This window comes from Sapajus apella, unplaced genomic scaffold (assembly GCF_009761245.1).
Source record: "Sapajus apella isolate SASKATOON/1434 unplaced genomic scaffold, GSC_monkey_1.0 scaffold68, whole genome shotgun sequence".
In the NCBI taxonomy this organism is placed as follows: domain Eukaryota; kingdom Metazoa; phylum Chordata; class Mammalia; order Primates; family Cebidae; genus Sapajus; species Sapajus apella.
Window position 1 is genome coordinate 1,062,937 of NW_022437008.1, and position 25,819 is coordinate 1,088,755.

The 25,819-nt window shown below is 50.4% G+C and overlaps 2 protein-coding genes across 11 annotated transcripts in view; both read right to left on the reverse strand.

The window, feature by feature from the left end:
* Positions 1-5,747, reverse strand: part of HNRNPUL1 (heterogeneous nuclear ribonucleoprotein U like 1) — a 45,697-nt gene extending 39,950 nt beyond the window's left edge. For 2 of the 7 annotated variants that reach the window (XM_032248694.1, XM_032248692.1), the window contains exon 1: positions 3,217-3,511. In XM_032248694.1, coding sequence (XP_032104585.1) covers positions 3,217-3,511 — 295 coding nt within the window. Of the gene's footprint in view, positions 1-3,216; positions 3,684-5,432 lie in introns of those variants that run through there. The other 5 variants (XM_032248698.1, XM_032248693.1, XM_032248697.1 and 2 more) reach the window with 5 other exon arrangements.
* Positions 5,748-6,254: 507 nt separating this feature from the next.
* AXL (AXL receptor tyrosine kinase) overlaps positions 6,255-25,819 on the reverse strand; it is a 35,877-nt gene continuing 16,312 nt past the window's right edge. For 3 of the 4 annotated variants that reach the window (XM_032248688.1, XM_032248687.1, XM_032248690.1), the window contains 10 exons: positions 22,534-22,666; positions 21,818-21,909; positions 16,880-16,975; positions 16,671-16,748; positions 15,902-15,994; positions 15,377-15,498; positions 14,638-14,747; positions 11,735-11,894; positions 10,712-10,848; positions 6,255-8,433 (listed from right to left, as the gene is read on the reverse strand). In XM_032248688.1, the coding sequence (XP_032104579.1) occupies positions 8,082-8,433; positions 10,712-10,848; positions 11,735-11,894; positions 14,638-14,747; positions 15,377-15,498; positions 15,902-15,994; positions 16,671-16,748; positions 16,880-16,975; positions 21,818-21,909; positions 22,534-22,666 (1,373 nt within the window). In that variant the 3' untranslated portion in view covers positions 6,255-8,081. Of the gene's footprint in view, positions 8,434-8,462; positions 8,803-10,711; positions 10,849-11,734; positions 11,895-14,637; positions 14,748-15,376; positions 15,499-15,901; positions 15,995-16,670; positions 16,749-16,879; positions 16,976-21,817; positions 21,910-22,533; positions 22,667-25,819 lie in introns of those variants that run through there. The other variant, XM_032248689.1, reaches the window with a different exon arrangement.

The following is a 25,819-nucleotide window of genomic DNA, read 5'->3' on the forward strand; positions in this document are numbered from 1 at the left end:
AAAAAAAAAAAAAAAAAAAAAAAAAGGACCTGGAAAACAAAAGTTAAGCTTTGACTCAAAGGATACATAGGTGATGACTCAGTGACAGGAATGGGGTTGGGATAACGTGTGTGAAAGCTCAGAGACGGAACTAAAACCAGAAATTCCCTCGAGAACCTTGCAGCCAAACCCAGAAGGAACTTTAGAAACCCAGGATGGGCAACATACAGCTCTCCTCCCCAGGGGCTAGCTCTCTGTTAGAGCCCCAAGGGCTCTACTAGTAGCTATGCCAGGAGCCATGAGGCAGAACCAAAGGGAAGGAGAGACTATTCTGCCCCTTGCTGACTGATTGGATCCCTTCTCAGAGGATAAATACATCTGGGTACAAACTGAGTGCAGCCCGAAGGGAGAAAAGTCACAGGTCACATGGTTTGCTACAGGTCTGTTCACCAAGCCTGAAGGAGGGGTTCAAAGAGGCATGAAGGGGGCTCAAAGGACTTTGATGTAGCAGGTAGGGGAGAGAGGAAGAATCAGCATTATCTCCTTAATTGGAACATGGGGACCCTTTCAAACTATTCTGCTTCTTCCAGGCTCCAAGTGCAGTGCTCTTCTTCCCACAGTCTCTTCTCCCCAGCATCTCTCCTCTGCCCACAGGGGCAGCCTCTCCTGGAGAAGCTATGACACTAGGGTCCTTCTCCACTCTCTAAAACATCCCCCTTCTAATAAAAGGCAGGCCCAGTGCTAAGCCTCTCACATGTGTGATCTCATTCATAACACCCCCCCAGGGGTTGGAGGGGCTGTGAACAGACAGTATTTGTTTATTAACTCCATTTTACCCACAAGGAAACCAGGCTCACAGAGATGAAGTGACTTGACAATATCGTTAAGCCAGATTTGAAACAAAGTCTGTTTGAGTCTAGGGACTACGCTCCAAAGCACCTAATTCACTTTCCTCTCAGACAGGACTCTCTGGCCAGACCTTCAGGTCACTACTACCGCACTACCCTTTCTTGCTACGCATTCCTGCCAGTCCCTCCTGCTCTAGACCTGCACACAGGGCCACTCCTTTCTTCACAAGTCTCTGCAATGGGAAGTCCCCTTTCCAGCACCTGAATTCTGAATAATTCCTAAGCTACTGTCTACCCCAAATCCACACTTGGGTTATCTCCCTCCAGGGAACCTTACCTCTTATGAACAAGTATCCAATGCCAATCCCAAATCCTGTCTCTTCTGTTATCTCATTTTTCTTCTCATTCCCTTAGCCCCAAGTCCCAGGATGCCCGCTTTTCAGAAAAACTCTACAAACTCTATGCCAGAATCCCTTCTACTTACTCCTTAACCTCTCCAGTCCCCACATTTCCCAGTCTTACTAGAAAGCTGCCCTGAGGCCTGGCACAGTGGTTCACACCTGTAATCCCAGCACTTCAGGAGGCTGAGGCGGGCAGATCACTTGAACCCAGGAGTTCATGACCAGCCTGGTTGTTTGGAGAGACCCCTAGCTCGAAAAAGGAAGGAAGGAAGGAAGGAAGGGAGGGAGGGAGGGAGGGAGGGAGGAACGGAGTGAGGAGAACAGGAAGGGGGAGGGGGAAAAGAAAGAAAACTGCTTTTTTCTTTCTTTTTTGAGACAGAGCCTTGCTGTCACCAGGCTGGAGGACAGTGGCACGATCTCGGACCACTGCAACCTTCACCTTCTGGGTTCAAGCGATTCTCCTGCCTCAGCCTCCCAAACAGCTGAGATTACAGGCTGGCGCCACCACGCCCAGCTAATTTTTGCATTTTTAGTAGAGATGGGGTTTCACCATGTTGACCAGGATGGTCTGGATCTCTTGACTTCGTGATCTGCCTGCCTCGGCCTCCCACAGTGCTGGGATTACAGGCGTGAGCCACTGCGCTCAACCAAGCTGCTTTTCTCTAACTGAAGATTCAGTCCGTCCCATACCAGGGTTTCCTCTCCTCAGACAACCACAGATCTACCTGAACCCATTCCCAGAGTTCCACTTCCTGGCTGATGCAGAGGTTCCCTGCTGCTCCCTGAGGGCCCCCACTCCCTGGGTACACAAATAACTGCTTCTAGGAAACAACGAGATTTCTCTTGGAGATGCTCGGGTCCAGAAACACTCCGCGCACTCCACTCTGAGGCCTCCAGTGAAGTCAACAGGTCTTCTTTCTCTCTGCTCCCTACAGCCTGCCCCTCCCCATACTCGCCAAGACAGCTCCATACTCCTTCAGTGCTGGATACAGGATCCTGTCTCCCGCCACATACTTCATCCACTTCGAATGTTACCAACACATCTGCCCCCACCCCACCCCACCCCCAGCACCCCCTATTCGCCAAAAGCCCACAGTCAGCCCCAGGCCATTCAGCAGCAGCCTCGGAGTTATCTGTCCCCAGTCTTCCTAGCTCTAGACCCCCAGATCTCGTGTCCAAGGAAGCATCCTCTCCCCCCGCCAGCCTCTGGACCTCTTTTAGGAGCCAACCAAAAAGTCCCCAGATCTCAAAGCGCCACATGTCCAAGCTGTGCCTGCCTCAAGGGTGGCCTTCCAGCCGCGGAAGAGAGATGGGGTGCCCTCTGGTTCAATCTCCCGCATCCCCCTAAATGCTCACCAGCCAAACTCCAGAGCATTGGGTTCCTTCGATCCTCCCCAGCCACAGACACCAGCGCCTCCGCCTCACCCACCCACCCCCGTAGCAAACTGGAGAACTCCCAGGATCGCATCCAGCGGCATACTCCAGGATCTCCTTCCTCAAAACTCTCCCAGGCCCGCACACCTAGACATTCTCTCCCCACCCTGGAAACACGGCTCCCCGCCCCCCAGCCCGCACGCTGGGCTAGCACGGCCGCCGAGCCCTCCGAGCTCCGAACCCCAGGACCCCGATTTTCGAGACCCTCACCAGCCCAAATACAAAATGTCTTGTTCTTCCGAGTCTCTCCGGCCCCAGAAACCAGCTTCCGGTCTCCGATCCGAGCCCTACGGTACGGAATCCTCCCCGCCACCCCGGCCCCTAACCCCCGAAACCCAGAGCCCCTCCCCCAGTGTCCCCCCTGCACCGAGTGTCAGGATCCACCCTCCGGTCGCGCCGGGGCCCTTGTCCCCAGATCCTTTTCAGCGGCGGGTGGCGGGATCCCCCGATCCTCTAGTCGTCTCCCCGACCTCAGGCGCTGGACTCCCGCGTCCCACAGCCCTTTCCTCGGCCCAGGCTCCGGGCTCCCCGGCCCCCGCCCCGCGCACTCTCACAATGTCCGTCCGGCCCCGAGTAGCCGCCGGGCTCCGCGTGCGGCTGCAGCCCGGGCGGCGGTGGCTGCGCGGTCCCCTCCAGCTCGGAGCCCCCCTCGGTCTCGACCTCCTCGTTGATGTGCCCGGGTCGCCCCGCTTCGTCGTCGGCCTCGAGCTCCCGCTCGTCGTCAGGCTCCTCGGCCTCCAACGCCGCCTGCAGCCGCTCAGCAAGCTCGGCCTTGAGGCCTCGAGTGTCCAGGCCGCGGCGCTGCAGTTCTTCGCGAAGTTCGTTCACCTTCAGACGGCGCACATCCATGGCCCGGGCCCCCGGGGCGGCCCCCGAGCCCGGCCCGGCCCCCCAGGGCTATGTCCCCCTTAAACCTTTCCTGTCAGAAGGCGAAGGGGGAAAGGGGGGGGCCCACTCCAATGGCGGCGGCGGCTCAAAATGGCCGCCGCCGCCGCCTCCCCCCTCACCCGTACCTCGTCCGATGTAACACGAGTGCCAATTGGTCAGTGCTTGGGGCAACGGGAGCGGGCCCTGAGACCCAGCCAATCAGAACGCGGTTTTCAAAACAACGGCAACGAGAGGGCCCAAGAGCTACCGGGAAGGAAGCGTTGGCCTACGTCGAAGCCGCGGCCGGAGCAGAGGGCGGGAAAAGGCCGGAGGCGGAGCGCGCGCTGATTGGGTAGCTGTCGCGCGCCTGCTGCCGTAAGGCCCAATGAAAACAAGGGAGTAACGATTTGGACCAATCGGCGGTGAGATCTCAGAATGAGCGTCCCACGGCCTTTCCTGCGTAGTCCTTTCATCAAACTAAGTGTCTCTGTAACACACATTCCGATTGGTCTATATCTCCCGCCCCTTGAGGAGTCCGAGCGGGTAAAACCACAAGAACCAATGAAACAGAGGGTCGGCAGAAACCCCTCCTTCCTGTTGCCTTTAAGAAACCGGAAAAAGATGAATTCACCGAGAGTCCGCCCCTTGCCGTTAGGGCGGTTTCAAAACAATCTGCCCACCAATCGAAGTTATTGTCTTAGCTCCTAAAGCTGGTAGAGATGGCTCGTTTTAGGAAAAGTTCACCAGATTGGCCGTGCTTTAGAGGATTGTCTCACAAATTTCGCTGTAGGAGGAGGTATATGGAATAGAGATTAAGTGGATATACAGTTCGTAATCTGGAAGGAACCCAGTTGCCATTAGGAAAAGCAAAATTTTGACTTCAGGGAGTCCCGAAGGTTTGGGTATAGAGGCCAGACTAACAACGGAAGGCAAGTTGTAAAGGACACGGCCTGCCCTTCCCTTGGGTAGTCCGCGGCCGCCTTCCTCTATGGTCGGTACCTGACGTGGAACGGGCGCTCTGCACGCGACCATAGAGCCTTCCCCTCCCGAAAGACCTCCAGAAGTTCACCGACCGCCCTCCCGAATCCTCTAATCGGCTGTTCCCGTAAATCGGGCTATCTGGCGTCTGTACCGACAAGCTCAAACCCGCGGATCCGTCATTAACGCTCGCGCTCATGAATACAAACGCCAGAGAGGTTCCCAGTGCCTAACGCCGCACCACCTGTCGCCTCTAACTCAGAAAACAAAACTCGAGTAAGACGCAATCGGGATACACGATGCAGACTCCCACTGCCTCCCGAGCCACACGTTAAGCCCGCAGAAGCCACACACCATCTCTACTTAGACAAAGGCACACCCCGCAGAGATAAACAAACAGGCGTGCGTCACATCAGACGCATCCAGTTCTTTTTCTCTTTCTTCCTTTTTTTTTTTTTTTTTTTTTTAGATGGGGGCTCGCTCTTGTTGCCCAGGCTGGAAGTACAGGGGCGCGATCTCGGCTCACTGCAACCTCCGCCTCCCGGGTGCAAGCGATTCTCCTGCCTCAGCCTTCCGAATAGCTGGGACTACAGGTCCCCACCACCACGCCCAGCTAATTTCTGTATTTTTAGTGGAGACGAGGATTCACCATGTTGGCCAGGCTGGTCTCGAACTCCCGACCTCAAGTGATCCGCTCGCCTCGGCCTCCCAAAGTGCTGGGATTACAGGCGTGAGCCACCGTACCCGGCCCCAGTTCTGATCTGATTTGAGCAGGGCACCCAGCTGCAGTGTAGAGGTGCCCAGTACGGTCCGCAGAGGCAGGCGGCATCAAATGATAAAGATAACACAGGATAGCTGCACTACAAGCGAACACTACAGCAACCCAGACACACAGCACCTACTCAGCAGCGGGACAGACACTCACGTGGGCCCGGAGGTTCCAGTCCAGACACCCCGCCCCTCGCCCACGTCCGACTTCCTCTCTCTCTCTCTCTCTCTCTCCCTCCCCTCCCAGCTTCCCACAATGATTTGTTCTAAAAAAGTTTGTGGCCCGGATTGAACTGTCTCCCGTTCTCAAGAACCGCCACCAGAGGGCGTCCGGTGGCTGCCAGGGGCTCCTCCATTTGCTGCCGGCCACACCCGGGAACGCCTGCCCGCGAGTTCGTGCTAGACACGGAGGGTTGGTCTTGGCTAGAGGCTCTTTTGGATCTGTGATTGTTGGACGTGTTCTGTGCCTCTGTTTCTATGTCATTCTGAACGTTTGGGGCTGTGAGTACCTGTTGTACTCTACGTGTCTCTTGAGTATTTGTGTCACTTGACTCTGGGTCTGTGTCTCTTCCTATTCGTTTCGGATGTCTGCCTGAGCGTTTGTAAATGTTTGTGTCTGTGTAATTCTGTATGTTTGTGTTACTCTATGCGTCTGAATTTCAGTCTTTGTATTTGTGACCAGGTCCTCCCGGGTGTGTCCATTAATTCATGTGTCTGTTACTTTGCAGGGGACAGGTGTGTGTGTCTGTGATCCTGGATCTGTATGCCAGTTCCTCACTAAGAGTTTCCGAGAGACTGCATCTCTTTGCTTGTGTGTCTTTTTTTTCTATGTTTATGTTCATTTCTACCCTCTCTAGTGAGGAAAGAGTTCCAAGACCCCACCAAACGCTTTTTTTTTTTTTTTTTTTTTTTTTTGATGAACTGAATTGCCATGGAATAGGGCCACGTTACAGCTAAAAGGAGACGAGGAGACAAAAGCTCACTGATATACAAAGTTTTATGTGACCTGAGCCCCTCTGGAGGCACCAGAGTCCATGGCCGTGTACTCAGAGGGTGAGGGATTGGCTCAGGGGGGCACTGTGGCCCGAAAGGTGGGAGATCCCCCATCCCCTGTGGGAAAGGAGGCATCCCTAACGCATTGCACAGGCTTGAAGGGGGCACACCCCCACAGGAGGTGAAGAGGAAGCAATGGTGGCTAAGAAGGGGAGGGGCACCCGGAAGACTACTACAGTATAGGGTTAGAACCTTGGAATTGCTCCTAATAGTCTAGACCTGTGGATCTTTAGAATCTTAGAGACTTAGAACATTTGAGTCTTAGAACTACAGTGCCTGGAACTATAAGATTTTAGAAATGTGGATTCTTGGACTCTTGACCATGGTCCTAGAGAGGTGGAATGCAGCATAGAACGTAAAGGTGTCCAACATTAGAAATGATTAAAACTTTGGTGTCTCATTAGTGAAAGCAGGGTGTGAGAGTCTTAGAACTTAGATGCTTGGGATCCAGAATCTTGGACCAATGGAATCTAGAGTGCCTTGAAACAGAACAGACCATTAGAATCTTAAGAGTTTAATCGTCCAGAATCTTAGACACAGAGAATCTAAGATCTCAGAGTAAGTCTTAGAATCTATCACATCTTAGAACATTAGACCTTGGAACTTTTAGACTCTTGGAACTTTTGAATTGCAGATTCTAGAGCCTTAGACCCTTAGGATCTAGGATCTTATACAAGAGAATCTATTATCATAAAGCCTCAGAAACTATAATTGATCATCATTAGAATCTTAGAACTTGAGAAGATAAAATTTGGAAGGCTTATGATCTAGTCTTCTAGCCAGAGGTTCTAGATTTAGAGCCTTATTACATCAAATTTTAGAATCGTTGGCCTTCGAACCTCCATGTCTAGAATTTTAGAATCTAGAATCTTACACTATAAGGACTCTGAACCCTAGAAAAATAAAAATCTAGAATCATAGAGCCTTAGATCCTAAAATCAGAATCTTAGAGCTTTAGAACCTAAAATCTTGGAGCCTTATCAAAAATGTTAGAACCAGGAAATGTAAAACCACAGAATCGCAGAGCCTTAGAATAGTGGGTCTTAAGATTGAGTGTGGTGGCTCATGCCTGTAATCTCAGCACTTTGGGAGGCCAAGGTGGGTGGATCACTTGAGGTTGGGAGTTTTAGGTCAGCCTGGCCAACATGGTAAAACCCTGTCTCTGCTAAGAATACAAAAATTAGCCGGGTGTGGTGGAGCACACCTGTAATCCCAGCCACTTGGGAGGCTGAGGCAGGAGAATCACTTGAGCCTGGTAAGTGGAGGCTGCAGTGAGGTGAAATTGCACCACTGCACTCCAGCCTGGGCAAAAAACTGAGACTCCATCTCAAAAAGAAAAAAAAAAAAAAAAAGAATAGTAGGCCTTATAACCTTAGCACTTTAATGAATTAGAGACTTTGGAATTTCAGGTCCTTAGAACCAAAGACTCATAGCATCTTTGAAACATAGAATCTTTGAATCTAGACTCTTTAAACCTTAGAATCTAGAGTCTTGGAATGTTTACACCTGGGAGGGTCTCAGATATTGCAATCCAACCCCTTTCTTTTACAAATGGTGATGCTATGGCTTTTAAGGTGATGCCACTGCACAGAGAAGGGGAAGGACCTGTCTGGGATAGAGGTGGGATAGGTAGGAAGATAGGGTTGCAGGTGGGAATAAGGCCTGGGGTGGGAAAGTCGGGGGGAAGTGGAGTTTCCCCCAGTGGCAGTGCCTAGCTTGGATCCTGAGAGGGAGTCCCAGGTGGAGGGTTGCCTCAGGCGCCATCCTCCTGCCCTGGGGCTGCTGGGGAGCCCCTATCAGCAGGCTGAGGGGGGCTAGGGGCTGTGGAAGGGCAGAGGACATAGCGTCCAGCAGGATGGACCTCAGCTGCAGTGAGGCAGCTACAGGAATCCTTAGGGTCTGGCTGGGCTGAGGGGTCAGGTCCTCCAGCAGCTCCAGGGGGTTCAGGATAACCTCCACCCTCATCCATGTTGACATAGAGGATTTCGTCAGGCTCCTGGGCAGGTGGCAAGGCCTTTAGTGTGTTCTCCAGATCTTCCCGCAGCTCTGTAAAACTTGGCCGGTCCTGCGGATTCAGCTCCCAGCACCGCGACATTAGGGCATACCTAGGGCAGCAAAATGAGGAGTGGGAGATTGAGCAGGGCTCAGAAGGGGAGCACTCTGGGAGCCTGGGGACATGTTAGGACACTCAGGGGACTGGGGGCGGGCATTTTAGAGGGCTGGAGGGAGCCTCAGCAGTTTGAGGCCATCTATGGGGATTTGGAAATTTCCGAGTTTCTGAGTTGGGTCCTGGTAGACTCAGGAGCTGGGAAGGGTCTTGGGCAAACTGTCTGGGTATAGAGTAGTATTCTGATGAGGGTTTGGTAGAACAGACCTTTCCAGCTCCCCAGAACAGACTCACATCAAAGCCTGGCTATGCCACTTACAAGCTGTGCTGGTTTAAAATAGGTCCATACATTCTTTGACCCTCCTCCCTGCAAAAGACAGAGAATAAATCCCCGCCTTTTGAGCAAGGGCAGAACTTAGTGACTTGCTTCTGATTTGGCAGAAGTGATGGCATGTGTGACTTCTGAGACTAGGTCATAAAAGGCATTGCAGCTTCCTCGCACTTTCTTATGGGCTGCCATGTTGTAAGTAAGCTCAAACAGCGCCACAAAGGGGTCCACATGGTAATGAACTGAAGCCTCCTGCTGCAGCCATGTGAGTAAGCCACCTTGAAAGCAATCTTCTGGGCCGGGCACGATGGTCATGCCTGTAATCTCAGCACTTTGCAAGGCTGAGATGGGTGGATCACAAGGTCAAGAGTTCAAGACCAGCCTGACCAATATGGCAAAACCCCATCTCTACTAAAAATACAAAAAATTAGCTGGGCATAGTGGCAGGCACCTGTAATCCCAGCTGCTCGGGAGGCTGAGGTAGGAGAATTGCTTCAACCCGGGAGGCAGAGGTTGCAGTGAGCCGAGATCGTGCCACTGCATTCCAGCCCGGGCAACAGATTGAGAATCCATCTCAAAAAAAAAAAAAAAGACAGCAATTTTCTGGTCCCAACCTTCGGATGACTACAGCCCCGATGACATCTTTGTAACTTCATTAGAGATCCTGAACCAAAATCACCCTGTTAAGCTGTTCCCAGTTTCCAACCTTCAGAAACTATGTGAGATAATGTTTGTTTTTTAAACTACTCGATTTGGGGATATGGATAACAAACACATCAGCTGTGCAAACTTTGACAAATAAATCACCTTCCCTGTAGGACTCAGTTTTCTCATCTGGAAAATGGGAATGATAATGATACCTATCTACATCATACGGCTGCGGTAAAGACCAAAGGATTTAATGCATGCCAGGTACCTAAAACAGTGCCTTCTAGTCAGTTCTATAAAAATGTTAGCTGTTCTACAGGAATTGGGTATGAAGAAAAAATGTTAGCTGTTCAGCCCGGGCGCGGTGGCTCATGCCTGTAATCCCAGCACTTTGTGAGGCGGAGACAGGTGGATCATCAGGTCAGGAGGTCAAAACCAGCCTGACCAACATGGTGAAACCCCATCTCTACTAAAACTGCAAAAAAATTAGCCAGGCATAGTGGTGTGCACCTGTAATCCCAGCTACTTGGGAGGCTGAAGCAGGGAAATTGCTTGAACCAGGGAGGTGGAGGTTGCAGTAAGCTGAGATCACGTCACTGTACTCTAGCCTGGGTGACAGAGCGAGACTACACCTCAAAAAAAAAAAGCAGCTGTTATTTTTACTCCTCTCAGCTCTTGCAGTACCCAAGGTGGACTGAGAAGTCCTAGGCCCCGGGCTGTCTCCTCCTGACCCAACCAGCATCCTCTCTTTACCCTCAAAGTGCTGGCTAAATATCATGGCCTTCTCCGCATGTTCCAATATTGCAAAGTTTGATAAGCACACCCTAAAGGATCCTGCAAACATCTCAGAGGAGACCTGAGTCTAAAGAAGGTCAATAAAACAAATGAGGGTTTTGCAGAGAGTCCCGGGTGTTGAGGAGCATGTGGGGGAATCATGGTGTGCTCAGGAGTCTGGGATGAATTGGAAGTCTCTGGGAGGCAGGTCCCAAAGGCAGAGCCTCCAGGTAAGACTGTGCTGTTATTCACTGCCCAAGGGTACCTGCATTGGGGATGGGGAGGCAGGGGGCTGATTCAACCTGCATTCCAGACACAGCCAAGGAGGAAAAGGTGCCTTTAGCCAATTTGCACCCCACTGGCTAGTGGTGGCCCTACTCAGAGCATTGGTGAGGGGCAATGGGTCGCTCAGCATTCTCAGGGATTCTGTCCTGGTTACAGAGAATCCTGGACCTGTGAGGGCCATGTGGGGGTAATCAGGGATTCGGAGTGAATTCTTGACTGGGGGGAACCTAAGGGTCCTCACAGTCCATCCAGACAGTCCGCAGGCTGCTTCAGGCGATTTCCCTGGCGCAGGTAGTCATAAATCTCGCTGTTCTCCACTCCTGGATATGGGGTTTGGCCTCTTGTGGCAATCTCCCACATCGTCACCCCGAAGGACCACTGTGAGGGGCAGAGGGGAGGGAATTAGATGGTCTCCCCTGTACAGAATCACCTCCCTCCCATACACAGGTTCAATGGGTACACCCACACTTATGTACACATGTTCACAACCTTCCTCTGGGAGCGTCACAAGTATTCAGAGAAACATACTTTGGCCGGGTGCAGTGGCTCACGCCTGTAATCCCAGCACTTTGGGAGGCTGAGGCGGGCAGATCGCCTGAGGTCAGGAGTTGAAGATCAGCCTGACCAACATGGTGAAATCCCATCTGTACTAAAACAACAAAAATTAGCTGGGCATGGTGGTAGGCACTTGTAATCCCAGCTACTCGGGAGGCTGTGGCAGGAGAATCACTTGACCTGGGAGGCGGAGGTTGCAGTGAGCTGAGATCGCACAACTGCACTCCAGCCTGGGCAACAGAGCAAGACTCTGTCTAAAAGTATGTATATGCACACACATATATATATAATACTTTGACACAGGTATATACATGAATAAGTAACTTTCGTGGATACACATACATGCTCACCCTCACATGCATTTACACACTTCATGAACACATGAGCTCATGTGTCGCTCTGCACACCCTGGCTGTCCACATTCTATGAATGTGCACATGTACACACAATTACTGCAGCTTCTCCTAACCCAAACTGTCTACATTGCTACCATGCACACATGGGTCTGTATCTATCCTGGGCATGCACACACCACTGCTCAGAGATGCCCACCATACCCCAAGACATGCCCAGCCCACGTGGACAACCCCTTGCAAAGGGAAGCCCACATGTCCCTGGGACCCCTGCATCCACAGCTGCTCGGGCATGGTGTGTGGTGGTCAGGCCATGCCCTCCCATGGTTCCCCAATCTTGGCAGGGATGCATGTACCACATCGCTCTTGCTGGTGTAGACACGGTCAGCTAGACTCTCAATGGCAATCCACTTGACTGGCATCTTGGCGATACGTCCCTGGCGGTAGTAGTCCCCATTGTAGATCTTCTTGGAGAGCCCGAAGTCCGCCACACACACAGACATGTTCTCGTTCAGCCTGTTCGGATTAGGGAGAGGAATAGGGTCAGGGCTTCAGCCACCTCCACCAGGAAGCCTGCCCTGGCTCTCAGATACATCTGCACCTCCTGACCTTGCTGTCCTGGCTGGAGGTGGGGATTTGTCTCTCAAACCTTCACCCCAGGCTGACACCCTTTTTGGCCTCAGTCCACCTGCACCCAGGTGAATCAAAAAAACAAAACAAAACAAAAAAAACCCTTCACCCCTGTCCAGATGGGTAGGATGCTTTACTTCTTGTCCTCTCTGTCAAATGAGGATGGGACAAAGGGCTTCTACAGGCCTTCCTAACTTTGGCTCTTTGCTAGATTCTAAGGTCCTTCATTGGGTTTGATTCCTTGATGAAAAATTGTTTTTTCTTGAAGTATACTGTACATACGGAAATGTGCAAAAATCATAAGTGAGCAGCTCATTGAATTTTCACACACACACCCATGTAACCAGCACCCAGATCAAGAAACAGAACATGGCTGGGCACAGTGGCTCACACCTGTAATCCCAGCACTTTCGGAGGCCAAGGCAGGTGGATCACTTGAGGTCAGGAGTTCGAGACAAGCCTGGCCAACATGGTGAAACTCTGTCTCTATTAAGAGCACAAAAATTAGCTGCATGAGGTGGCACACACCTGAAATACCAGCTACTCAGGAGGCTGATGCAGGAGAATCGGTTGAACCCAGTAGGCGGAGGTTGCAGCGAGTTGAGATCATGCCACTGTACTCCAGCCTGGGCAACAGAGTGAGTGAGATTCTGTATCAAAAAAAAAAAAAAAAAAAAAAAAGGCCTGGCACAGTGGTTCAGTGGGCTCAAGCCTATAATTTCGGCACTTTGGGAGGCCAAGGCAGGAGGAGTATCACTTAAGGTTAGGAGTTCAAGACCAGCCTGAAAAACAAAGCAAGACCCAGTCTCTACAAAAAAATTTAAAAATAGCTAGGCATGGTGGCACATGTCTGTAGCTCCAGCTATTTAGGAGGCTGAGGCAGGAGGATAGCTTCAGCCAGGAGTTGGAGGCTGCAGTGAGCTATGATCGCACCACTGCACCCCAGCCTAAAGGACAGAGTAAGACCCTGTCAGAACAAAACAAAAAAGAAAAGAAAAGAAGGAAAGGGGAAGAAAAAGAAAAGAAGGAAAGAAAGAAAGAACAGAAGGAAAGAAAGAAAGAACAAAAGAAAGAAGGAAGGAGAGAGACCATCCACAGGACGTTCATATGCTGGAATATCACAAAGCAAAGAAAAAGAGCAAACTACCCCTACACAGATTAATCTCAAAAACACATGCTGAGCCATAGAAGCCAGATACAAAGCAATACAAACTGCATGATCCCATTTGTATGACTTTTCAGAAAAGGTGAAACTAGTGCTGAGAAGTCAGGATAGTTTTGGGGGTGGTGACTGGGAAGAGGAGAGTCGTGGAGGAGCCTGCCGGGGCTGAGAAATATTCTTTACCTTGATCTAGTGGTTACATGGGTCTGTTCCCATAAGAATTCATTGAGCTTAGCTGCACATATATGATGTGTATATTTTAGCCTATGTAAAATATACATCAATTTTTTTGAGATGAGGTCTTGCTCTGTTGCCCAGGTAGTAGTGAAGTCATACCATCATGGCTCACTTTAGCCTCAACCTCCTGAGGTCAAAGCAATCCTCTGACCCTGGTCTCCTGAGTAGCTGGGACCCCAGGCATACATCATCAGGCCCATCTAATTTATTTTTATTTTTTGTAGAGACAGGGTTCACTATGTTGCCCAGGCTGGTCTTGAACTCCTGGGAACAAGTGATCCTCCTACCTCAGCCTCCCAAAGGGCCAGGATTATAGGTGTGAGCCACTGCACCTGGTGGAGACTAATATTCTAATTCTGTGGTTCCATTCCCTCCACGCTCTACCCTCTCCTTACCCTCTATTCTGGCTTTCAGGGGATTTCTTTTTCTTTTTTTTTTGAGATGGGGTCTCGCTGTGTTACCCAAGCTGGTTTCAAGGCTCAAGCAATCCTCCCACCTTAGCCTCGGGAATGGCCAGGACTACAGGTCACTATTTCTCTCTCTCTCTCTCTTCCTTTCTTTTTTTTTGACAGAGTCTCACTGTGTTGCCCAGGCTGGAGTGCAGTGGTGCAATCAATCTTGGCTCACCGCAACCTCCACCTCCCAGGTTCAAGAAATTCTCATGCTGGGATTACAGGCACGTGCCACCACACCCAGCTGAATTTTGTATTTTTAATAGAGAGGGGTTTCACTAAGGCTGGTCTCAAACTCCTGGTCTCACGTGATCCTCCCACCTCGGCCTCCCAAAGTCCTGGGATTACAGATGTGAGCCACCAAGCCCCACCTGGCCTATTTTCTGTTTGTCCATTGGTGGGGAGTTTGGTTTCCTTATCCAGTGTGGCCGCTTCCAAAGGGCAGCCCCAGGCAAGACACTCAGCATGGAGCAGGACAGAGATGAGGCTCACCGGTTCCCAGCCCCATCAGTCACCTTGGCCCCTTTGCTCACCTCATGCTGTGCACTGAGCCCACCTTCTTGTCTCCTCTCTCTCTGCATCCAATACTCCTCCCAGACCTCACTTCAGGACCCACCTCCTCCAGGAAGCCTTCCCAGATCCCCTTACTGACTTTCCTGGTCCTAAGTTCTGGCCTGCCTTCAGTGGGTGTCTAGCCCTGCTTCCATTCTAAGCAGGCGGGACGGAGCTCCCTCAGGGAGTGTGGGAGCAGTGGGGGGTGTCCCTGAAAGGCACTCACATGCAATTCCTGGCCGCCAGGTCCCGGTGTATGAATCTCTTGGTACTCAGATACTCCATGCCACTGGCGATGTCTGCCATGAACTTCACTAGCATCTGAGTGGGCAGGTACTGGGGGTGAAGGCAGGTGGGAGGAGGGTCAATAGAGGTCAGTAGGGTCCTTGACGCCGATCCCTTCTCCCTCTGTCCCTCTGTGCATGCCTATCTCTGCCTGCAGTGGTTTCCCGTGGCTCTGACAATTCAACCCAGCCACGTTCCATGGCCTGAAAGGTCCTATAAACTTGCTCCAGCCTTCCTGTTTGACTTGATTGTCTATATTCTTGCCCTTGACAGATATTCCCACCAGACTCCTGTCTGGTCTTCAGATAACCCACGATTGTTCCCACCTCTGAGCCTTTGCCTATGTTGTGCATTTTATTGGGATTGCTTCCTGCCCAGATCTCCAGACATCTCCCCAGCCCCAAGTCCTTCAAGGTCACCTCCTTGGCAAGATCTTAGACATCCACCCAAATTAACTGCCTGGCCTCTTATCATCCATCCTACTGTATTTCCTTCCTAGCATTTAAGTCATCTTGCTTAGGTATTTATTAGCTTGTTTACCGTTCACCTCCCCTGCTGGAAAACACGCTGCAGGAGAGCAAGCTCCTGGTCACCATGGTCGTCCCAGGATCTGAGCAGCACTGGGTACCTGACTGATGCTCAGTTAATATTTATAGACTGCATGATTAAAAGCCCCTCACCACTGGCTGGTCCCCAAGCCGGGAATAGAGGAGGAAACTGTGTAGGTCTCCATGTTTCATGAAAGGTAAGATGACCACAGGTGCCGGAAAGCTCTCTCGTTCAGAACCCTGGAAACAGACGCCTGAGTCCCACCCCAGGCAGCCCTGTTACTCCTGCTGGGCAGAAGGTGAAGCCAAGCCCCCTCCCAGCCAGACTCCAGCCTCTCGTCACTCCCCATCCAATCTGGCTGCCATATTGTTTAGGGGCTAGTGGGGGTAGCAAGGACCAAGCTGCAGAGACGCCATTTCCAGCAGAGTTCCCAGGGACGTTTCTGGAGCCCTCCTGGGGACCTCAGCTATTTCTGGGAATGGTCAGAGGTCACATTCCAAGCTGAGGGAAAGTAGGAGGGGCAAGTTTGCTGACCCTGAAGGCGCAGGAAGCAGGAAGCCTGGAAGTCTGATCTTCCCAGGGCCGGAGGAAGGAGTCTTCCCTCTGCTATGGCCCCCATGGGGCCTGTCGACCCCTTGAATCTGCCCCTCCCTCACCGATGAGCCTCATGACGTTGGGATGGTCAAACTCCTTCATACAGACGGCTTCACTCAGGAAATCCTCCAGCTCTGACCTCGTGCAGATGGCAACTAGAGGGAGAGAGAAAGGTGGTTGAGGATGAGGGGAGGAGTTCCGCCCTCCACCTCCTCTCCATTACCATCATCATCACGCATCTTCATCAAACATGATTAGTAAGTACTAGGTGCCAAACTCAGTACTTTATGTATATTAACTCATTTAATCTTCTCAGGTGCTACTGTTATGCTTTCCCTTTTATTTTATTTTATTGGTTGGTTTTTTTGAGACAGGGTCTTGCTACGTCACCCAGGCTGGATACAATCATAGCGATCACAGTTTACTGCAGACTCAAACTCCTAGGCTTGGGTTCCTGAGTAGCTGGGACCACAGGCACACACCACCATCCATATAATTTTTTTTTTTTTTTGAGATGGAGTTTTGTCCTTGTCCCCCAGGCTGGAGTGCAGTGGTACAATCTCAGCTCACTGCAACCTCTGCCTCCCTGGTTCAAGAGGTTCTCGTGCCTCAGCCTCCTGAGTGGCTGGGATTCAGGCATGCACCATCACGCCTGACTAATATTTGTATTTTTAGTAGAGATGGGGTTTCACCATGTTGGCCAGGCTGGTCTCGAACTCCCCACTCAAAAGTTCTAGGCTATGGGTAACTTGCTGTTAACTTTTCTGCTTTCTTCCTTCTCAGGGGCATAGGGAAGGGGCAGGGGGTCCCACACGTGTGCACATGACTCACTCTTCATTGTCTTCACAGCCACCTTGAGGACGGAGTCATCCTGGTTGAGCTGGCCTTCCATCACGGCTCCAAACTCTCCTGTGAAGGGTCAGAGAGAGACGCTGACCTCAGAGGGCCTGGGGGGACGGTTCCTAGAGTTGGTGGGGGTGTGGAAATGCAGGATCTCAGAAGTTCAGAAGGATGTGTGTATGCTGCCAGCGGGGACTCACCTTCTCCCAGAGTCTTCCCCAGGGCCACCTTGTGCCGGTCCACCATCACATCCCGCAGCTTCTCCTTCAGCTCCTCACTGATGCCCAGGCTGTTCACTGCATACAAGGTTGGGGTGGACAAAGCCATGGGGCAGGGCTGACATTCAGGTGACATTCACCCACCAGTAGGGGTAGACCCATTGTTGAAACACTGACATACTGCTGCATCGATTCAAAATTAGCTACTGCCCTGAGCACCCTGCCTCTTCCACCCTAGCTCCTCCTCTAGACCCCCTGAGCCTTCCCTCAAAGGGAACTAAAGGGTTAAAGCCTGGTCACACTCTTGCTCCAGTGGGCTCCCTGATGGGTCAGAGCCCTGCTGTACCAGTTGTTAAAAATATTTATTTTGCCAGGCACAGTGGCTCACACCTGTAATCCCAGCACTTTGGGAGGCTGAGGCAGGTGGACCATGAAGTCAGAAGTTCGAGACCAGCCTGGCTAACATGGTGAAACTCCATCTCTACTAAAAATACAAAAATTAGCCAGGTATGGTGTACGCCTGTACTCCCAGCTACTTGGGAGGCTGAGGCAGAAGGGTCGCTTGAGCCTAGGAGACGAAGTTTGCAGTGAGCCGAGATCATGCCACTGCACTCTAGCCTGGGTGTCAGAACAAGACTCTGTTTCAAAAAAAAACAAAAATAAAAATATTGTTTTGCCAGACACAGTGGCTCACACCTGTAATCCCAGCACTTTGGGAGGCCGAGGCCAGTGGATCACTTGAGTCCGGGAGTTTAAGACCAGCCTGGGCAATATGGTGAATCCCCATCTCTACAAAAAATTACAAAAATGAACTGTGTGTGGTGGCACACACCTGTAGTCCCGGCTACTTCAGTAGGCTGAGATTTGGAGGATCACTTGAGCCTGGAGGTGGAGGTTGCAGTGAGCTGAGCTCACACCACTGCATCCCAGTCTGGGTGACAGAGCAAGACCCCACATCTCAAATAAAATACAAAAAACAAAAATATTTCTTTTTTTTTTTTTTTTGAGACGGAGTTTCACTCATGTTACCCAGGCTGGAGTGCAATGGCGCGATCTCGGCTCACTGCAACCTCCGCCTCCTGGGTTCAGGCAATTCTCCTGCCTCAGCCTCCCAAGCAGCTGGGACTACAGGCACGCGCCACCATGCCCAGCTAATTTTTTTGTATTTTTAGTAGAGACGGGGTTTCACCATGTTGACCAGGATGGTCTCGATCTCTTGACCTCGTGATCCACCTGCCTCGGCCTCCCAAAGTGCTGGGATTACAGGCGTGAGCCACCGCGCCCGGCCTCGTTTTCTTTCTTTCTTTTTTTTTTTGAGACAGAGTCTTGTTCTGTAGCCCAGGCTGGAATGTATTGGCATGATCTCAGCTCACTGCAACCTCCGCCTCCTGGGTTCAAGCAATTCTCCTGCCTCAGCCTCCTGAGTAGCTAGCATTACAGGCATGTGCCACCACACCTGGCTAATTCTGTATTTTTACTAGAGGCGGATTTTACCATGTTGGTCAGGCTGGTCTTGAACTCCTGACTTCCTTATCCACCCACCTGGGCCTCCCAAAGTGCTGGGATTACAGGTGTGAGTCACTGAGCTCTGCCCTTCTATGGGTAGCCATTTTCCTGATTTCTCTTACAATAGATTAGTTTTGAAATGTTATAAAAATGGAATCACATAGTATATTCTCTTTTGTGTCTGGCTTCTTTAGCTCAACATGATGTCTATGAAATAGTTACAATTTAGTTGTTGTTGGGTGTAATTGTAATTTATTCATTTTCATTGTTACATAGTAATCATTCTCAGACAAATAGACACCAGGACACCTTTACATTGTTAGAATTACTGAGGACTGCCAAGAAGAGCTTTTGTTTATGTAAGTTACATATATATATATATATTTCTGTATTCAAAAATAAAACTGGCTGGGCACAGTGGTTCACACTTGTAATCCCAGCAATTTGGGAGGCCAAGGAAGGAGGACCACTTGAGGCCAGGAGTTTGAGACCAGCCTGGGTAACACAGCCAGACCCCATTCATAAAAAAAAAATTTTTTTTTTTTTTTTTGAAACCAAGTCTCGCTCTGCAGCCTAGGCTAGAGTGCAGTGGCACAATCTCAGTTCGCTGCAAACTCCACCTCCCAGGTTCAAGCAATTATATTGCCTCACCCTCCCAAGTAGCTGGGATTATAGGTGTGTGCCATCACACTCAGCAAATTTTTGTGTGTGTTTTTTTTTAAGAAGAGATGGGGTTTTGCCATGTTGCCCATGCTGGTCTCAAACTCCTGGGCTCCTTCTCAAAATCAAACAAACAAACAAAAAGACTATCAGATTTAGTTAATTTTTTTTTCTTTTCTTTTTTTTTTTTTTTTTTTTTGAGACAGACTCTCACTCTTGCCCAGGCTGGACTGCAGTGGCGCAATCTCAGCTCACTGCAACCTCTGCCTCCTGGATTCAATCGATTATCCTTCCTCAGCCTCTCGAGTAGCTGGGATTATAGGCATGCACCACCACACACAGCTAATTTTTGTATTTTAGTAGAGACGGGGTTTCACCATGTTGTCCAGGCTGGTCTCAAACTCCTGACCTCAAGCAATCCACCTGCCTCGGCCTCCCAAAGTGGTGGGATTATAGGCGTGAGCCACCACACCTGTCCTGATAGATGCTTAAAATAAGAATATAGAAGCGCAAGGTCCATCAGCTATCAGAGTGATGGATGGCATCATCCTACATCAGGGAGCCTCTGGAAAACTGCACTGAATGCTCATGAGAGAATGAGAACGCAAAAGGGCAAATAATGTCTTGGTAATAATATGAAAATAGATTTGACCTATGGACCCCCTGCAAAGGTCTCAGGGACCATTGGGGGCCAGTCTCACACTCTGAGAATGGCTGCTGTATGTCACTCAATTAAATCACTGGGACATTGTCACTTCTTCCTTCTCTTCTTAAATAAATGTCTTTCCCAGCCCTTTCCAAACACTCCCTGGGGCCCTGGCAGCCTTCTTGCTATGTGCTAGGAAGAGACCTAGCTCTTCCCTTTTGTTTCTGGATTTCAGTTTCCCTAACTGCAAAGATAAGATTCTTTTTTGTTGTTTGTTTTTTGAGATAGTCATGCTCTGTTGCCCAGGCTGGAGCTGAATCACTGCAACCTCTGCCTCTCAGATTCAAGCAATTCTCCTGCCTCAGCCTCCTGGGTAGCAGGGATTACAGATGCATGCTACCACGTCCAGCTAATTTTTGTATTTTTAGTAGAGACAGGGGTCTCGTCATGTTGGCCAGGCTGGTCTTGAACTCCCGACCTCAAGTGTCTGGCTGCCTGGACCTCCCAAAGTGCTGGGATTACAGGCATGAGCCACCACACCTGGCCAAAGAAGAGATGTGATTAGGCCTCTATGATCCCTGCTTAGCTGAGAGCTTCCGTGACTCTCCAATCTTCTAGTAGAGAGTCTATAGTTCTAAGATTTTATGATTTCAAAAGTATAAGGGTATAGAATATATGCATATAATTTTTCAGGCTAAGATCCATTCTATCTCTCCACCAATCTGTAATTCCAAGAGTTCATAGAGTGTGGCAGTTAAGAGTATAGATTTCAGGCCGGGCATGGTGGCTCACGCCTGTAATCCCAGCACTTTGGGAGGCCAAGGCAGGTGGATCACTTGCGGTCAGAAATTTGAAACCAGTCTGGCCAACATGATGAAACACCATCTCTACTAAAAATACAGAAATTAGCCGGATGTGGTGGCATATGCCTGTAATCTCAGCTACTCAGGAGGCTGAGGCAGGACAGTTGCTTGAACCCGCAAGGCAGAGGTTTCAGTAAGCCAAGATCCTGCCACTGTACTCCAGCCTAGGTGACAGAGCAAGACTCTATCTCTCTCCTTTTTTTTTTTTTTTTTTTTTTTTTAAAGATGGGGTTTCTCCATGATGGCCAGGCTGGTCTTGAACTCCTGACCTCAGGTGATCCACCCAACTCGGCCTCCCAAAGTGCTAGGATTACAGGCGTGAGCCACCACGCCCGGCTTTTTTTTTTTTTTTTTTTTTTTTGACTCTGTCTTAAAAAAAAAAAGGCTGAGTTCAAATCCCAGCTATCCAATTTACAAGCTCCGTGGCCTTGGATAAGTGACTTAACCACTTTGTGCCACAGCTGCCTCATCTGTGAAGGGAAGGAGATAAGAAACCCACCTCCGGCTGGGTGCAGTGGCACACACCTGTTATCCCAGCACTTTGGGAGGCCAAAGCAGGTGGATCACTTGAAGCCAGGAGCTTGAGACCAGCCTGGCCAGCATAGTGAAACCCCGTCTTTACTAAAAATGCAAAAATTAGCCAGGCATGGTGCCACGCACCTGTAATCCCAGCTACTCGGGAGGCCAAGGCATGAGAATTGCTTGAACCCAGGACGTGGAGGTTGCAATGAGCCAAGATTGTGCTATTGCACTCCAGCCTGGGCGACAGAGCCTCCCTGCCTTCTTGAGTTGCTCTGAGGATTAAATGAGGTGATACATGTAGAATGCTTAGAAAAGAGCCTGCCATGTAGGTAGTGATAGGGTTGTCTGTCATCATTGCCACATCACCATCATCTTTTATTATTTATTTATTTAGAAATGGGGTTTCACCATGTTGGCCAGGATGGTCGAGATCTCTTGACCTCGTGATCCACCCACCTCAGCCACCCAAAGTGCTGGGATTACAGGCATAAGCCATCACACCCAGCTTTGGTGTTTCTAAGATTTACTGTGTCTAAGATTCTATTCTTTGAAGATTCTTTGTGGTTCCACAATTCTGCTATTTCTAGGGTCTGTGGTTCTGAAATTCTAGTATCCCAAGACCTTCAGAAACTTTTGGCTCAGGCATCTACAGAAACCCAGCAGGCCAGATTCTCTACAGCCTTCAGCTCCAAACCAAGGCAGTAGGGCACAGGGTTCACTTACAGGTGGCCTCAGTGGTCCGGCGACTGTATGACTTGCGCACGCGGTACCTGACGACCAGTTCGCCTCTTTCCACTGTTGGCTCAAACACTTCTCTGGGGGGATGGGGAAAAGGTGAGGGCAGGGAAATCCATCTGGAACCCCCTCCTCAACTAGCAGTTGAGCAAGCACCATCCCAGCCTCAAGCCCTGCCTGCCCTCTCCCTTAGCATTTGCTGAGCATGTCTTGGGCTCCCTTAGCATTTGCAGTGGGCAGCTACCTTCTGCCTTCCATTGATTCCCCACAACCCTTACCCTCATTCCTTTTTTTTTGAAACAGAGTCTCACTCTGTCACCCAGGCTGGAATGCAGTGGTGCAATCTCAGCTCACTGCAGCCTCTACCTCCTGGGTTCAAGCAATTCTCATGCCTCAGCTTCCCAAGTAGCTGGGACCACAGGCGTGCACCACCACGTCCCGCTAACTTTTGTATTTTTTAGTAGAGATGGGGTTTCGCCATGTTGGTCAGGCTGGTGTCCAACTCCTGACCTCAAGTGATCCATGATCCACCTGCTTCGGCCCCCAAAGTGCTGGGATTACAAGTGTGAGCCGCCATGCCTGGCTTCCCTTGGCTTCATTCCGATTCTTGGTCATTGCTCCTCCTGCACCAGCCTCCTCACTGGCCTCCCTGCCTCCAGCCTCTCCATCCCAGTCCACAGCCTCCCCTTGTAGTTCCAACTCACCCGTAACGGGTCTCCTTCTTTCGCCGGTGGACAAGGAAGAGAGCCAAGATGAGGACACAGGCAGCGGCCACGATTGCTCCTAGCAGTACATACCACCAGGGCCGCGAGAGGGCAGGAGCTGGAGGTTCCTTCACTATCAGGGGCACGAGGAACAGGTCATGGATGAGACCTTGGATCCAGCTCTCTGGGACCCAAAGGGGTGATGTGGGAGGGAGGCAGAAGGTCTGGGCAACGAAGTGCACATACTCGATGAGGTGTGTGATGGATACATTCACGTATCGTAATGAGCTGGGCTGGACGGGGCATGCAATGGATGCAATACAAGTGTGTGTTGAAGCAGAAGCGTGGGAAAGTTGTGGATGGGTGTTAAGATTGGGACAGAGGCTGGGCGTGGTGGCTCATGCCTGTAATCCCAGCACTTTGGGAGGCTCAGGTGGGTGGATCACCTGAGGTCAGGAGTTCGACACCAGCCTGACCAATATGGCAAAACCCCGTCTTAAAAAAAAAAAAAAAAATGGGCCGGGTGTGGTGGCTCAAGCCTGTAATCCCAGCACTTTGGGAGGCCAAGGCGGGTGGATCACGAGGTCAAGAGATCGAGACCATCCTGGTCAACATGGTGAAACCCCGTCTCTACTAAAAAACTACAAAAAATTAGCTGGGCATGGTGGTGCGTGCCTGTAATCCCAGCTACTCAGGAGGCTGAGGCAGGAGAATTGCCTGAACCCAGGAGGCGGAGGTTGCGGTGAGCCGAGATCACGCCATTGCACTCCAGCCTGGGTAACAAGAGCGAAACCCCGTCTCCAAAAAAAAAAAAAAAAAAAAATTAAAACAAACAAACAAAAATTAGCCAGGCGCAGTGGTGCACACCTGTAATCCCAGCTACTCAGAAGCTGAGACAGGAGAATCGCTTGGATCTGGGAGGTGGAGGTTGCAGTTAGCCAAGATCGGACCACTGCACTCCAACCTGGGTGACAGAGTGAGACTCTGTCTCAAAATAAATAAATAAATAAATAAATAAAAAGAGGCCCTGTGCTGCGGCTCACACCTATAATCCCAGCACTTTTGGAGGCTGAGGCAGGTGTATAACAAGGTCAAGAGATCAAGACCAACCTGGCCAACGTGGTGAAACCCTGTCTCTGTTAAAAATACAAAAATAAGCCAGGTGTGGTGGTGGGTGCCTGTAATCCCAGCTACTCAGGAGGCTGAGGCAGGAGAATTGCTTGAACTCAGGAGGCAGAGGTTGCAGTGAGCTGAGATCACACCACTGCACTCTAGCCTGGTGACAGAGCAAGACTCCGTCTCAAAAAAAAAAAAAAAAAAAAAAAGAAAAAGAAAGAGAGAGTGGGATGGATGTTTGAGGAGCGTGTAGTGAGTGTGGAATGGGCTGTGAGTGTGCCAAGAGGGCTTGATGAACATGAGATGGGTGTGGAGAAATCTCAAACAGCAGAGGTTAGTGTGAGAAATGTTATGCTCGTGCAAGGAGCGTGGACTAGAGTGTAGATAAACAGGTGAGTGGGGAAGGTGGAGGAAGGACTAAGGAATATCTTTCAAGGAGTATGCGATGACTACAAAAGCGGTTTCTTTCTTTCTTCTTTTTCTGTTTTTGTTTGTTTGTTTGTTTGTGACAGGGTCTCACTCTGTCGCCCAGGCCAGAGTGCAGTGGCCCCATCTCAGCTCACTGCAACCTCCACCTCCCAGGTTCAAGTGAATCTCCTGTCCCAGCTCCCAAGTAGCTGGGATTACAGGCATGCACCACCATGCCTGGCTAATTTTTGTATTCCTTTTTTTAGTAGAGACAGGGTTTCACCATGTCTCCTGAGTAGCTGAGATCACGGGTCTGTGCCACCCGGCTAATTTTTTGTTTTTGAGACAGAGTCTCGCTCTGTTGCCCAGGCTGGAGTGCAGTAGCGCCATCTTGGCTCACTGTAGCCTCTGCCTCTCAGGTTCAAGCAATTCTTGTGCCCCAGCCTCCTGAGTAGTTGGGATTACAGGCTTGGGCCACCATGCCCAGCTAATTTTTGTATTTTTAGTAGAGACCGGGTTTCCCCATGTTGGCCAGGATGGTCTCAAACTCTTGACCTCAGGCAATCCACTTGCCTCGGGTCTCCCAAAGTGCTGGGATTACAGGCGTGAGCCACTGCGCCAGGCCACAAGCGTTTCCATGGAGCAAAGAATGAGGGTGAAATAAATATCCAAAGGGGCATGGTAAGCATAAACAGGGTTGATGGCTGCTGGAAGAGTTGGGGGTTTGTGAAGTGGGAAGAGTATTCATGAAGTCTTAGGTACAAGGAATGAGCAAAGAACTTTATGGATGTAATTTCAGTGTGAGAGAAGAGTGCGGTGAGAAGAGCAGATGAGGAGTATGAGATGCACAGAAAGGGGGTGTGAAAAGGCAGGGGTGGAATGACGTGTGTAAGAAATGGAGGTGGTTGCCGGGTGCTCACACCTGTAATCCCAGCACTTTGGGAGGCCCAGGTGGGTGAATTATGAGGTTAGGAGATCGAGACCAGCCTGGCCAACATGGCGAAACCCTGTCTCTACTAAAAATACAAAAATTAACTGGGCATGGTGGCTCATGCCTGTAATCCCAGCTACTTGGGAGGCTGAGGCAGGAGAATCTCTTGAACCCAGGAAGCGGAGCTTGCAGTGAGCCAAAATCACACCACTGCACTCCAGCCTGGTGACGGGGTGTGAGACTCTGCCGGAAAAAAAAAAAAAAAAAAAAAGAAAAAGAAAAAAAAAATGGAGATGGTTATGTGCTGAGTGTGCAAGGCGCATTCAGTGTGAGTGTGCAGAGAGCGAGATGGGTTGGGAGTAGTGAAGGGTGAGGGAATGATGTCTTTGGAGCGTGGGGTGAGCATGCAAGGAGAATTGGGTGCAAGAAAGTTGTGGCGGCATTTTTCAGCGTTTGCAGTGTGGAAGGCGTGTAAGTGCGTACAAGGTGATCAGGGTTTGTGGATGAGAAGTCTGTGTGTCAGTGGGCCTTGGGAGTCATGTGGGAGGAATGGCTTATAACGGGATGTATGTGAAAGGAGGGTGGAGCGAGCGTGGAAAGGGTTTGTGAAGAAAGGCAGGAAGGTATGTGACAAGTACTTAAAGCTGGTGGGTTGAGTTACAAAAGTGAGCTGTAATAGTGCCCAGAGGGTACAACAGGTGTAGGAGGAATGTTTGGGAATTGTTGGAGAAATATTTAAGAGGGATGGATGTGAGAAGGATACCTCATCCATCTGTCCATCCGTCCATCCATCCATCCATCCACCTTTCTACGTATACATTCATCCACTCA